The following is a 15485-nucleotide window of genomic DNA, read 5'->3' as shown; positions in this document are numbered from 1 at the left end:
ATGTTGCATTTTGGGGAGAATTTTTTTTGAGCAAAGAAAATCTTAATTTGAGCGAACAAAATTAAACTGCCGCGTGCAAGAAATGTATTTCAGTGTTTCCGATTATCCATATACTCACACACAATAGCAGCCCCTCTCACTCAGTTGTTGGCATTAGCTCTTGCTCAGATCTCTGCTCTGTGTGCTGACAGACATCTGCGAACCTGCTCTCAGTGTGTCGCTCTCGCTCTAAACATCTCTGCTCCCTGCACGCTCAACTCTTATTATACACCATTAAAAATGTGCCACAAAAAACAACCAAGCAGACTTGGATGCAAAAATTCTGATTGGTTGTTTTGGTCTAGCTACTACCGCATTCCAGAAACACTGTCCAAAATGTAGCTAAATCCAGTGGAGTGATTTGGTTTAAACTTGATTGAAACCCATTTTACATCATCTTTCACGTTTACATAGTTTGCAAGTTAGCTAGTGTCAGTTATCAGGCTAATATTAAAGTACAAATTTATTTTATGTTACTTACATGTGATATCCTTAAACTAAGTAACCACAGAGGGAACTGGGGCCTGCGCCATACAAACTGGCACTACTCTCAAACAGCTTTGGCCCCCTGGTGCATAAATCCCTGCTACATTTCATTCATAATGTTGCCAATCCAAGCCCATTATGTATTAATTATTTTGTTCTTGTTTGTTTGTTTGTTTTTTGCTAATACAACCTTTATCTCCGTAATCAACCACAATTGCTGAATATTGGCACAAGGGGGTGTCTAGTTCTAGTCACCAGGGTCTGGAGCCCACGTCCTGTAGGATTTAATCAACAATACCCCATGTTATAAACTATGAATCCTTACCTGATCATTTATCTCATAATAAACACATTATTTAAACAAAGCGCCCCTTCCCATTGTGACTAAACCAAAACATCATGACATGTAACCTTAAACCTTAATTTGGTTTCTTTAGTATAGGGAAAGATGCAACAACCACCACTTTTTAAAAAATAATTTCTGAAAAGTCAGTCATTTATTTTATGTAGAATATCTTTACTTTAAATTATAATTATTTCTTTTAGCATTTCAAAATTACCTTTCGGTTCACCTTCCATCTGACCTTTTTGATTTGTAGCTGGATTTTGGTGAAATTCTGTTGCTTCAAAATCATCTCTGCGTATCTCAGCAGCACTGACGAGGCTTATAAAAAAACAAAATGCAAGTCAGGGTGTCTTTCAAATATACCTGAAAACTGTTAAGTCATTTTATTTATTAGTACATTTAAAAACAACCAATGTCAATATCAATATCATGGTGTGAATTTACCTGATTCAAAAACTGAATTTTAACTACAAATGTGTTAACGTTGATAACTTTATAGTCCAGAACTGGGTTTTTTTTTGTTCTTTCTGTTATTATTAATATTACTATTCACAAAAACAAACAAAACACAACTTTTATGTTTTCATTGTTCAACGTGTTTTGTTTTGTCTTAAACCAAATTGCCCATGTTTTGTGAGCTTCTATTTATTTTGTCTATTGTATTGTGCTTTTCTCCAATTAAATGAATTACTAGATTAGCTTTGTGTGAAGTTGTAATTTGATTTGATTTGCAATCTTTCTTTTTGTTCTGTTTTATTTTATTTGTTTTATTTTTTTGGTGTGTTTTTCAATGTAAGGTATTGTTCTATTGCCATTTGTTATATAAATGTTCAATTGAATTGCCTCAAAAACATAAAGGTGTTATATTTGCTACATTTTGTTACATTAATAAATTTCACTATCAAGTTGAAAGTGATCACAGTTAGGGAAGAGGAAACATTTGCATCAAGTTAGAAAGACTCTGTCTGACAATGGAGAGAATGTCATAACGTTTTATAACAGCTGTTGTCCATTAACCAAGAAAAACAATGAATGCACACATATTGTATCTCCAATGATCTGTCATGAATGTGTTTCACTCATGTGGCTCTAAAAACAGGAAACTTCCAAAATTTCTGCTTTTGTATTTTATTTCTGCTTCTGTTTTGCTAAACCTTTTATTTAGCAACACCTGGTTTCTACTTAATCTGTTAATTGAAGCGGAAGCAGTAAAAGTGTATTTACATTTTCATATTTTTTTTTGTGGAGCTCTATTATAAAGCTTTTTTTTCAAAGGACTACAATCCTTACTGACCAGGATTTCTACAGAGCAGCATAACTCATTCAGAGACAGATAACCGTACATAACCCCTCAAATTGAAAAAAAACCCCACCAAAAACCCAAAACTTTTTATATTTTATGAAGTTTAGATATTAAAAGTGTAAAACTGTTGTATTTATTTGAAGTGTAATGAACGCGATGTCCAGGTTTGGTTACTCTTTTGTATCTTGTCTCCCCAAATATCCAAAGCCAGTTTTGCATTAATTTGCAAATGTTCCCTGCAGTTTCTCTCACGCTGCTGCTCTGTGATCAGATATTGTTGTTTGGTGTTTCCCCATTTCAAAGTGCATTTTCCAAATGTGGGGATTTTCCTTTGCTCTTCTTCAAAGTTTAATAAACCTTTGCTGTGAATGAGAAAATAATTTCCTCTTTCTTTGAGCTGTTTATGTTTCTTCCTGGACCTCAAATTTGCAAGTGCTGCAGAAAAAGCATAATTTCCTTGACAAACAAAGGGATAAATGTTTGATCAAAAACAGTGAATTTCTCTCCTGGTTAGATTCTTTCTAAATAAATGTGAGTTCTCTGGCGGTCCTTGTTGTTACTGTAGTGTTTGCCGTTCTGTTTGAAGTCTATCTTAGACCCCTGTTTGTAAAGGCAGTCGGAGATTAATTGTGTTTCTAGAGCTTTTTCCTTTCTGCTTCCCATTCACCTTTATAGGAAAACCTTCCTATTTTTAGTGTATCCTTCACACTCTGCATCTCTTCCATTCTGGTGAACTTGCTTCAGATTCTAGTGGACTTCGTGTTTGATTTTCAGGTAGGGTCATGGATAAAGAAGCTAATTCAATTACTGTTGTAGGTGACATTTGTATCCAAGATCGAGGTGTCATGGTTAATCTTCGTACCAGCAATTCCTCTTGCATGCAGAGGAATGCAGCCTACAATGCTTCCTGGTCCCTTATGTATTTCATGATTACATTCGAAGGTAAACAGGTGCCAGATATGTCAATAAAATAAAATAGAATAAATGCTTCTTTAATCATAAATCATAAATGATTTATCTCACCTTGAAGGGGAAGTACAAACCCAGAAAATGCATCTTCCTGAGCTGAAATCATATCCATTTTAGCTTTATCTTACCTGTCTTGGTTCTTAATATGGAATAAAGTCTTTCTTATTTCATTCCCACGTGAGTGTTCACTGTATGAAGGCAAGTTTTTTTTGTTTTGTTTTTTTCCTGAAATAATCCTGTTATTACGTGTTTAGAAATGCTGTGTTGAAAATCCCATGCTCTGTTACAAAAGCACTTCCTTTAAGTAAGGAAATCATCATTTAAATACTGCATTTTGTATTTTGCATGCGACCTGAGTGGACAGTTTGTACCTTCTCATGCTATCAGTAGTAGCAAAGACGTTAGCAAAATGAAAAACTAGATGTTTCCTTGAGGATGGCCAAATGTTTCAATATTTTCACAGTGAACCTGACTTTTATCTGGTGTCAGATACGTCTAGACTGAAAAATAAGCACAACTCTTTCAATGATCATGTCCATTAAATACACATAATTGCATATGGAATCTCATCTGATCAATCATCCTGTATGTGATAGGATATGTAATTAAACAGTATAATGTCATTACAATTACATACTCCAAATATTTTTTTAAAACGTTAGGAATACCTTTTAAATATTTAGGATTTTAAATATATATATATTTTAATTAAATGTAAAAATCATTTTATGGTTGATATAATCCAAAGTGAACAGTTGATTGTTGAATTATAACTATAATCCCATAGTTTAAAAACAGCATTTGAATTACTGGATTTTCTTTGTATGAAGCTTTTATTTATTTGTTTGTTTAAGAATCTTTTAAAAACATAAAACGACCAAAGTTCAGGTTGACATCTAACCTTTGGCACATAATAGGTGACCCTGTCAGTTGCAGCAGCCAGACTCACCACTTAGTCACTGTCAGCCAAAACCAACTGTGGCTGATAGAAAGTAGAGAGTAATCCTTGACATCGAGCCTTAACATTGCTTATTTTCTGTAATCTAAAAACAAATAAACCGTTACTCAGGCCTGTCCACGAATGAGTCCTTTTCTATGAGTGATTCAAATAATCTCTGTGTTTTCGTATTTGGAAGAATTAAGGAAGACGGACTGTTTTGCATAGAGTTACAAAGACTCTGTCTGACCATGCAAATAATCCACGAGGGGAAGTTTATAACAGCCAGTGTTTGTGGACCAGTTTATACTCACCAGAAACAACTAATGCACATCTGTATCTCTGCGGATCCACAATGTTCTTCATACAGCTATTTGTCATGAGCGCCTTTCATTCCTGTTTAGGAGAAAATGGTCTCCTACGTGTATACTATCCTGGGAATATCATCATTGGAGGACTTTTCCCCATTCACTTAAAATCCATTAGGACTAACACTTCTGCACCTCTCTCCTGTCAGGAGTAAGTACTGCCTTGGTTCATCAGCTCATTAGTGTGAACAAATGATTTATGAATTTAATGTGTATTCTGTCAATTTTTGCAGCTATGACATACAAATGTTCCTCCGTAGTCAAGTGATGATATACGCCATCAGAGAAATCAACCTACCTAACATCACCATAGGATACGACATCTATGACACTTGTGGAGATGTTGGCCTCGCCTTGAGAGCAACTCTCCAGCTGCTGAAGAATCAGTCAGACCCACAAAGCTGTTTAGTGCCAGCAGATGCTCAGTCCAAGTTAACCGAACCCGAAACCAAGGTGGTGATCGGTGAAAGAACCTCAGAAGCATCGATAGCTGTTGCACGACTTGTTGCTCTGTCATCAGTTGCCCAGGTTGGTTTTTTCTTTATCTGATACTGCACTACAAACCTCAGAAATATGAGTATTTAAACTGGTATGAATATCGGTGAATTTACCTATTTTATGTCTTTTAACAGATTAGTTATGGATCGACTAGTGAGGTGCTCAGCAGGAAGTACAAGTTCCCTACATTTCTACGAACAGTGCCTAGTGATGAATATCAGACAAGGGGTATTGTTGAGCTGGTGAAGACATTTTATTGGCAAACAGTGATTATTGTGGGAAGTGATGATGAGTACGGGAAGTATGGTAGTGATAGCCTTGTGAAAACTTTCAGCAAAACCGATATCTGCATTGAATTTGTTCACATCTTGTCTGCTGATTTTAATGCAAATGGTTCGAAGACCCAAACTGAGTTGACTGAACTACTGGAAAAAACTGAAAACTCCTCTGCTGAAGCCATCATCCTCTTCACAAAGGAGATTAATGTTGAAATCATCCTGAAAGGAGCGATTAATCATAAATTCAACAGAACTTGGATTGCAAGTGATACATGGTCTAGCTCTCCAAAGATCTTCGCAATTCCAGGAATCCAACTTGCCGGACAAGTTTTTGGGTTCATATTTAAGCAGAATGAGGTGCCTGGCTTTAAAGACTATGTCATGTCGATGTTTAATGGAACTCAAAAAAACGCCTTTGTCGAATATCACCTGACGCAGCATCCACTTTGTTCAAATCAGTCTGAAGAAATAAAAGTAAATAATTGCTCTCCAAACAATCAGCTGGAATCTAACCAATGTCTGGGAACAAGCTTCTTGGCTAATTGCATTGACAAGGAAGAATCTTACAATATCTATTTAGCTGTTCAAGTCATTGTTGAGGGGCTCAGAAACTTGCTTAAGTGTGACGACCATCATTGTGAACGTAGCTCCAAATTCACAGCATCAGAGGTACAGGAAAGATGTTTTTTCAATTGTTTTGTTGTTGTTGTTTGGTGTTTTGCTGTTGATTAATTTAAGACATTTACCAAGTTTTTTATGTCAAAGTATAATGCTTGGACCAGGAGTTGATGACCTTGGCTTAAAATATAATATAAATGTGGAATTGCCAACAGTTTACAAAAGTGACAGCTTGCCCTGTTTTTGTGTGTCATGTTTTAATAATTTCTCATTTTATGGGTAATGTCTTCATGGTGTAGGATTGCGCAAGTCATCACTTCCAACACGGAAACAGTCCAACACATACCCCCTTAAAAGTTCTCTTTATTCTTTGTATTTTGTACAGTTTAAACAAGTGTCTTGGTTGATTTATGTTCGTATTGTTTCCACAGCTTCTTTCAGAAATCCAGAAAGTAAACTTTACTGTGGGAACCACACGTATCTTTTTTAATAGTGATGGAGATCCCAGTTTGGGATACGATATTGTATACTGGAATATGTCTGAATTCAACAAGGGTGTACAAATACAAACTATTGGAGAATACCTTCCGAATGGAAAAATTACAAAAGTCCCAGAGTCTCTTGTACACTTGATAAATCATACGGTGAGATGAAATTTCAACATTCATTTATTACCCATAATAATTTATGAGCATCATGTATGTGTACTGTTTCCTCCACAGGGCTCAGCGTACAACTGTGCGAAAACATGTGATCCAGGACAAGAACTAACGAAGACAAAAATCTGTTGTAAAGTTTGCGTTTCATGTGCTGATGGCGCGTTTTCCCCTGGAAACGGTAAGTCTTTTATTACAAATATTGATAAAGTTCAATTATACAGGCAAAAATTAATTGTATACACTTCAGCAGCTCATTCTGATAGTAATGTAGCAAACAAATATTATTTAGTGATAGCTGAAGAGTTTATTTCCATATTAAGTTTTAGATAAGAAAGTTTTTGCTGAAAAAATTCAAATATGAAAGCTAATTCAAACAGAAAATTAGTATTTCAACTTAATGTGGGCAAGTTATACGAAATAGTTTATTCTGGCAATGGCAACTTTATTTAGATATAACACTTCTTTACATCTAAACTTAATGCATTTAACAGAAGACAAAAATATAAACAAAAAACCCATGTAGGTTTACAATCCCTTAAGGTGGCAAAAACAACAAAATATAATTAAAAAACAAACAAACAAAACAAAACACACCAAAATAAAAAAACTCTTAATAAGTGTGGATAAAAAGTAGGGGTGCAACAATACTCGTATCGATATTGAACCGTTCGATACAGTGCTTTCGGTTCGGTACGCATATGTATCGAACAATACAAAATTTTTAATTTATTTTATCAACTTTTCTTCTGACGATGACCGCTCAGTGAATCTGCGTTCGACTTATCCGCCTAGGCTGCACTGTCGAGCACAGATCCACTGATCGCAGCGCAAGCTAGCGCTACAGAAGTCAAGGTCGTTGCAACATGGCAAACTGAACCTCCCCCACCCTAATTCAGATCTGGCGTTTGGAACTATTTTGGTCTTCATGTGAAGTATGACCCTGAAGGTAAGCGCGTCATGGACAAAAGTAAAACAGTATGTCGTATGTGCCAGGCAATGCTCAATTACATTGGTGGGAACTAGTGCGTTAGCGCAGTTAGCTCTTTAACGTGTTGATTCCGTCCAGCCCCACCCACGATCCGCGGTAGCTCGTTAATGGAGATTTGCCGTGTTGTGGCGTTAACGTCATTTCAACGAGATTAACACTGACAGCACTAGTGGGAACACAACGAATATGACTGCACATTTACTCCGACATCATCCTAGTGCAAAGACAAGTGGAAGCAGACAAAAACAACAAGCACGCATGCTACAAACTTTACCCCAGTCATTTAGACAGCCGTTAGCACATGATTCTCCTTATGGGGACCTGATATGTTTAATATGCTGCTGAGAGTATACCCCACAAGAAGCGTATAGTATAGCTTTTATTTTGGAAAGAGCCATTTCTCTGTAATAAACTCTATTTTCCAAAGATGAGTGATTTCTCGATCAGATAGATTTATTTTTTTATTACTTTGTTGTTTCAGCAACATTAAATTTAAAAACTGTACTTTTGAGTTAAAATATATATTTATAATTTTAATAAATGACAAATTAAAAAGGCATGAACATTTTTTTGTATCGAAAAAATATCGAACCGTGACACCAAAGTATCGAACCGAATCGAACCGTGAATTTTGTGTATCGTTGCACCCCTAATAAAAAGGTCTGTTTTCAAATCTATTGACAGATGATCAAAATGCAGCTTGTTCCAAAGAAAGGATAACAATAACTTAAAACAACTTTAGCATGCTTAGATCTATTTCTGCGAACACTTAACTCTCATAAAATAAATGACAAAGATTAAATAATATATATTAAACTAAAAAAATTGACATCATGTTAAGGTAGATACGCTTTACAAAATCTGACTGAAAACCTTGTAATGCACCTGTTTTACACTTACAGTCATGTGAAAAAGAGATGCTTCTTGTTTGATTTTCTGGAGTTGTTTTTTGACTGTCACTGACACGAGGCTTGGCAATTTAAAAAGTTTATATACTAAAAATGTAATAACTGTTGTACTTATTAGATGTACACATATTAGACGCATATACTCTTGTCTGTCTTCTCTCAAATCAAATCAAATCACTTTTATTGTCACATCACATGTGCAGGTACACTGGTACAGTACATGTGAGTGAAATTCTTGTGTGCGAGCTTCACAAGCAACAGAGTTGTGCAAAATACAATAATGTAAAACAAGCAAAATATAAAAATGGCTAATCTAAAAAGTAATAAATATATGTACTAGGGCTGCACGATTTTGCATAAAATGAGAATCACGATTTTTTTGCTTAGAATTGAGATCACGATTCTCTCACGATTTTCTTTTCCAATATAAATATTTATAGCACTTATTAACTGCACATCAACTTCGTAACAGTTGAAACTGAACATAAAAACAATAAATAAACATAAAAACAATAAATGCCTCACATTTTGTTGTTGCCGCAAAATGTTGTACTGCTTGAAATTCCGTCTCCACCGTTGCTCGACAGTGCGTGCATAGAGCAGGTAGTGCAACAATAGAAAAATAGTTGCGGGAGGGCACTGTGTAGCGTTTGTCTAGGGCAGGGGTCAGCAACCTTTAACACCCAAAGAGCCATTTGGACGCGATTTCCACGCAAAAGAAAACTCTGGGAGCCGCAAATACTTTTTGACATCTAAAATGAACATAACACTGTATATATTGTTTTGTTTTTTTTTACCTTTATGCTTTGTGTGAACAACTAAGGTGTGTTGCCTAAATGCATGAAGTGCTACAGAGAAAATTACATTTTATTTATGTAATTAACACATTTTGAACTTTGCAAAATTCCGCCTAAGTATGTATTTTACTGCAGCGCCGCTGCAGGGGAGGCGGACGCACCTTAGCAGTACCCGCAATCACGCCTCGCCGCCTTAACATCTGTGCCACCTATGCTGTTGTGTTGGTGTGTGTCGGGCTGCGAGCTTTAACACCGGCTGTATGCCTAAAGCAACCGTGTGTGAAAAGTGGTCAATAAAAAGATGCTGAAAAGCGTGTTCATGGAAACATAGTCGGGTCTCCCGTGATATGTTTACAATGGGACTTCCGCTCCTGAACCTCTGCGCACAGCGTCTGCTGTACAATCGGGGTCACTTTCATCTTTACGCACGACTGTAAGCTGTCGTCTGTGAGGCGTGAACGTGTTTGTTTTTGGAGAACAGCTGCTGACATAATGTGGATCTGAAGATCCATAATTGGCCTGCCTGGGGTTGAAAGTCTCGCACGGCGTTTCGGCGGCTATATCGGCTTCCGCAAGTGTGACGCTTATTTTGATCGATCAAAAACTAATACAATATAATTTTATATTTATATTTCAATATCACAATAATCTTCCAATTTAGAACTACGAGTTAAAAAAGAACTAACATAAATAAAGTAGACTTTAGCTAATTACTTACAAAAAATTATTTATTTCCCCAAACCATGCGGAGCCGTAGAAGGACTAAAGATCTGCATGCGGCTCCGGAGCCGCAGGTTGCCGACCCCTGGTCTAGGGTGTTGATCATTTTCCTAAATCCCTCGTTTTGCACAGTGTTGATGGGAGCCATATCTTTGGTCAGGTGATAAGTAAGTAATTTCTTTGTGCCTGCGGGAGTTCGACGTGTATAGGGAAGCGCTGTATAAGGTTCCCGTTATTGATGTTTGGGTGGTTGACCGGGACAAATTTTCTCCTTTCACTTTCTCGTCACCCCTGACGTGTTCTCCGTTGTTTCTTTCCTGCCAATTTGAACATCACGGCACAGCTTCTGTATCACGTGGTATAAGGCTCCGCCCTTGTCATTTGTTGAGCAGGAAGAGTGAGCGCTTGTTTTCATGCAGATTATGTCCCGGATCAAAATGCGGTACAATCGTCGTCGTCTTTCTTTCTTTCTTTCTTTCTTTTTTTTTTTTTTTTTTTTTTAGATCGTTGTCATTTGGAAATGAGATCGCACATAAGTATGAATCGAGATCGCGATTTTCTAACGATTAATCGTGCAGCCCTAATATGTACAATATGTAAAGGTATATACATTACTGAATGTGTATACTAAATATGTTTTTCTACGTGTGTGTGTTTGAGTGTGTATATAGTATGTATATACATGTTTTACAAATGAAATAAAGTAAACAATAAAATAAGATATATAAAATATACAGAGGTTGGTGGTTGGACATGTGCAAAACAGTGGCATTAATGTACAGTATGGAGTGCATAATGTTGAAGTTCCAGTAGTGAAGATGAGGTGTCTATGAAGTGTTCAGCAGTCTGATGGCCTGATGGAAAAAGCTGTCTCTCAGTCTGCTGGTATGGGACCGGATGCTGCAGAACCTCCTTCCTGATGGTAGTAGTCTGAACAGTTTATGGCTAGGGTGACTGGAGTCCTTGATGATCCTCCCCGCTTTCCTCAGGCACCGCTTCCTGTAGATGTCTTGGAGGGAGGGAAGCTCACCTCCAATTATCCGTTCAGAGCACCGCACTACTCTCTGGAGAGCTTTGCGGTTGTGAGCGGTGCTGTTGCCGTACCAGGTGGTGATGCATCCAGTGAGGATGCTCTCAATGGCACAGCGATAGAAGGTCCTGAGGATGCGGGGGCTCATGCCGAATCTTTTCAGTCTCCTGAGAAAGAAGAGGCGCTGCTGCGCCTTCTTCACTGTTTTGTTTATGTGTACTGACCACGTAAGATCCTCAGCCAGATGTACACCAAGGAAGCGGAAGCTGCTCACTCTCTCCACAGCGGCGCCGTTGATGGTGATGGGGGTGTGTACTCCTCTGCACCTCCGGAAGTCCACTATCAACTCCTTTGTCTTTGCGACGTTGAGGGTGAGATGGTTGTCTTGACACCAGTGGGTCAGGGCGCTGACCTCCTCCCTGTAGGCCGTCTCATCACCGTTGGTAATAAGACCCACCACTGTAGTGTCGTCCGCAAACTTCACAATGATGTTGGAGTTTCTAGTGGCCGTGCAGTCGTAGGTGTAGAGTGAGTACAGGAGAGGGCTCAGTACACACCCCTGTGGAGCACCAGTGTTCAGTGTGATGGGGGATGAGGTGGTGCTGCCCAGTCTGACCACTTGGCGTCTGTCAGACAGGAAGTTAAGGATCCAGCTGCCGAGGGAGCTGCTCAGTCCTAGATCCTGCAGTTTCCTGTCCAGCTTCGAGGGAACGATGGTGTTGAATGCTGAGCTGTAATCTACAAACAGCATTCTCACATACGTGTCTCTCTTCTCCAGGTGTGACAGGGCAGCATGGAGTGTCAGGGCTATGGCATCATCAGTGGACCTGTTGTGGCGGTATGCGAACTGTAGAGGGTCCAGTGAGTCGGGTAGTGCAGAGCAGATGAAGTCCCTGACCAGCTTCTCGAAGCATTTGCTCACGATGGGGGTCAGGGCTACGGGTCGCCAGTCGTTCAATGAGGAGATGGTGGAGGATTTGGGTACAGGGACGATGGTGGCCATTTTGAAGCAGGCTGGGACTACAGACAGAGAGAGGGAAAGGTTGAAGATGTGTGTAAACACTCCAGCCAGCTGAGCCGCGCATGACTTGAGGACGCGGCCGGGAATCCCGTCCAGACCAGTAGCTTTGCGTGCGTTCACCCTCCTGAAGCACTTCCGCACATCCTCCTCAGACACAGTGTGCGCACTGACGTCATCCGCGGTGCGCACACTGTCCGGTCTCGTGGTGTTCGCTGTGTCGAATCTAGCGTAGAATACGTTTAGATCCTCACACAGAGAGGCCGTGGTCTGCGGTGTGCTGGTTTTCCCTCTAAAGTCTGTGATCGTGTTTAGTCCCTGCCACATACTCCGAGGGTTGTCAAACTGTTGTTCCATCCTGTCCCTGTACTCACGTTTGGCTGCTTTGATCGTCTTCCGGAGTTGGTAATGTGCGTGTTTGTAGTCCGATGTGTTCGCGGAGGCAAAAGCGGTGCTCCGTGCCGCCAGTGCTGTGCGAACATCTCCGTTAATCCAGGGTTTTTGATTTGGGAAGGATTTAACTGTTCTGGATGGGACGACATCTTCCACGCATTTTCTGATAAATCCGCAGACTGAGTCTGTGTACTCATCAATGTCATTAGCAGCCACGTGAAACATTTCCCAGTCCGCGTGATCAAAACAGTCCCGCAGCGTAGACTTCGATTGGTCCGACCAACGGTGCACCGCCCTCAGGGTTGGAGCTTCCTGTTTCAGCTTCTGCCTGTAGGCGGGCAGGAGCAGGATGGAGCGGTGATCTGATTGGCCGAATGGGGCGCGGGGGAGGGCTTTGTATGCATCCGGGAAAGAGGTGTAGCAGTGGTCAAGAAGCCGGTCTCCACGAGTGTTGAAATGGATGTGTTGGTGTAGTTTTTGTGAGACTTTCTTCAGGTTACCCTTATTAAAGTCCCCGGTCGTGATAAACGCCGCCTCTGGGTGTGCGGTTTCCTCACTGCTGATCGCGCTGTACAGTTCCCTGAGTGCTCGGTCAGTGTCGGCTTGTGGGGGAATGTAAACAGCCGTAATAATCACTGCTGTGAATTCCCTCGGTAGCCAGAATGGCCGGCACTTAATCATCAGGTACTCCAGGTCCGGTGAGCAGAAAGATTTGACCGGGTGCACGTTCGCATAATCACACCAGCTGTTGTTGATCATGAAATATACACCACCGCCTCTGCTTTTCCCAGTAAGATCCTGTGACCTGTCCGCACGGTGCACAGAGAACCCCGATAGTTGTATTGCGGAGTCCGGTACCTTGTCCGATAGCCAGGTTTCTGTGAGGCAGATCACGCAGCAGTCCCGCATCTCTCGCTGGAATGAGATCCGTGCCCGAAGCTCGCACAGCTTGTTCTCCAGAGACTGCACATTAGCCAGTAATAAACTGGGTAACGGTGGTCTGTTAGTGCGCCGTCTCAGTCGAACCAGAACGCCAGATCTTCTCCCTCTGCGTCGGCGTTTGCGGCCTCCACGGGCCCAGAACAAAGGCGTCTCAGGTGAGATGAATGGGGGGTCTGCAAACGGAGGGTCCGTGTTGCAAAACTTGAACTCCGGAAAGTGATGAGAAAGTCCATCTTTTATGTCCAGTAAGGTTTGTCGGTCGTACACAAGGAGACATGTGCTACTCGTGAAAAAATAAAGAAAAAGTAAAATTAAACACAAAAAACAGCTGTTGCTTGGGGGAGCTCGCGACGAGGCTGCCATACTCGGCGCCATCTTAAAAAAAAAAAAAAAAAAAAAAAAATCTTCTCCCAAAATATCCAAAGCCAGTTTTGCATTAATTTGCAAATATCCTCTGATCTCTCACGCTGCTGCTCTGTGATAATGTAGTTTGGTCCTTCCACACGTAAAAGCATATTTTTCGTAATGCAGGGGTTTTCCCCCTTGCTCCTTATCAAAGGATTTTAATCTTTACATTGAGTCATAAAATATTTTCCTCTTCCCTTGTGCTATTTATGTTTGTATTTCCTCTGCAGGTTCAGCATGCAAGCCCTGCGCTAACAACCAATATTCAATTGCTGAACAGAGGGATCAGTGTTTCAACAAAACCGATGAATTTCTCCTCTGGACAGATCCCTTCTCAGTCATTCTCAGCTCCCTTGCAGTCGTTGGGATCATTGCTACCGTTGTGTTTGCTGTTCTGTTTGCAGTATATCTTAAAACTCCCATTGTAAAGGCAGTTGGAGGTTATTTGTGTTTTCTGGAGCTTTTTTCCTTGGTGGCTGGCTTCTGTCTTACATTCACCTTCATAGGCAAACCTACTGAGAAGATTCACTGTGTAGGTGTGCCTCTCTTTGGTGTATCCTTCACCCTTTGTATCTCTTGCATTCTAGCTAACTTGCTTCAGATCTTGGTAGCTTTCAACTTTGACCTTAACGTAGAGTCTTGGATAAAGAAGCTGAATAAGCCGCTGTTGGTAGTTACTATTGTCTCTGGGATCCAGCTGGCCCTGTCTGTCTCATGGCTGATCGTAAAACCACCAATTCCTAAAGAGATGCCAGGGAAAGTGACCATTCTGCAGCAGTGTGAGACACAATCCCCTGAATACTTTATAGCAATGTTAGCCTACAATGCTTTCTTGGGCTTTATTTGTTTTGTGTTTGCATTCAAAGGTAAACAGTTGCCGGATTTGTACAAAAATGCATCTTTAATCACCATCAGTATGCTGCTGTTTGTGGTCATCTGGATTATCTTCCTCCCAATTTATCTGACCTTAACAGGGAAGTACAAACCAGCAGTACAAAGTGCAGCTATCCTCACTTCATGCTTCAGCGTTCTCGGCTGTCACTTGGCTCCCAAGTGTTATATTATGTTGTTCAGGAAAGAGCTTAATCATGAGAGCGCCATCACTGAGTACATTAGGAAGCATTATGAACGGAAGGGCATATCTGTGGTGCAATCATAGACTCACACTTTCATGTAGGAGTTATAAATAATACTGATCTGCAAAAGAATCTGTCCTCCTATGATGAAATCATAGCTTTCTTGGTTGGATGGAAATAAAGTATTTCATCTCATTCACATACACAGGGGAGTTTTCACTGTGTAGGCCAATAAAATGCTGCAGAACTAAAGAAAAAACTCAAACAGTTGTTTTTTTGACTTGTTGTTAGATCTATACTCATATACATCTAGTAGGAAAACTTTAGGTTTGGTAACTTTGGGTGAAGAAACCATAGCTCTTAAAATCTGCTAACATGGATGAGTTTTTATAGTTGCCATTTTATAGGCTAAATGTATAGTTTTGATCCTATTTTCCTTAAAAATCCAAAATAAATTCAAATTTGTGCACTTAATTCTTGTTTTCTACAATCATTAAAGATGTATGCTGTGCAATCACAAGGAACTGTTTAAAGAAATAATGAAAAGTACATTACCATGATGTTCAAATATTTATATAAACACACGTGTGTTTATGTAAATATATATATATATAGTCCTTAACAAATTTGTTAGACCACCACCCAATGTAAGTTCTCTAGCATATCGAGACTATCTCTCCACACCGTTACATATTCCATATGTACGG

At 39.8% G+C, this 15485-nt stretch overlaps 1 protein-coding gene across 1 annotated transcript; it reads left to right on the top strand.

The window, feature by feature from the left end:
* Positions 1-3019: 3019 nt before the first annotated feature.
* On the top strand, positions 3020-14861 carry LOC134644722 (G-protein coupled receptor family C group 6 member A-like). The gene is made up of 7 exons (XM_063497760.2): positions 3020-3116; positions 4485-4599; positions 4682-4976; positions 5081-5893; positions 6274-6486; positions 6565-6679; positions 13933-14861. Exons 1-7 carry the CDS (start codon positions 3020-3022, stop codon positions 14859-14861), a joined length of 2577 nt encoding a protein of 858 aa, XP_063353830.2.
* Positions 14862-15485: the final 624 nt, after the last annotated feature.

This window comes from Pelmatolapia mariae, linkage group LG16_19 (assembly GCF_036321145.2).
Source record: "Pelmatolapia mariae isolate MD_Pm_ZW linkage group LG16_19, Pm_UMD_F_2, whole genome shotgun sequence".
NCBI classification, from domain to species: domain Eukaryota; kingdom Metazoa; phylum Chordata; class Actinopteri; order Cichliformes; family Cichlidae; genus Pelmatolapia; species Pelmatolapia mariae.
Note: the sequence above shows the minus strand (reverse complement) of the source record. Positions and strands in the feature narration are given on the sequence as shown.

Bases quoted from the DNA above. Each gene is read 5' to 3' on its own strand.
- LOC134644722 (XM_063497760.2), top strand. From the start codon at position 3,020: ATGGTTAATCTTCGTACCAGCAATTCCTCTTGCATGCAGAGGAATGCA. The intron at 3,117-4,484 runs GTAAACAGGTGC...ATTCCTGTTTAG, and splicing joins TTTCATGATTACATTCGAAG to GAGAAAATGGTCTCCTACGT. The intron at 6,680-13,932 runs GTAAGTCTTTTA...TTTCCTCTGCAG, and splicing joins CGCGTTTTCCCCTGGAAACG to GTTCAGCATGCAAGCCCTGC.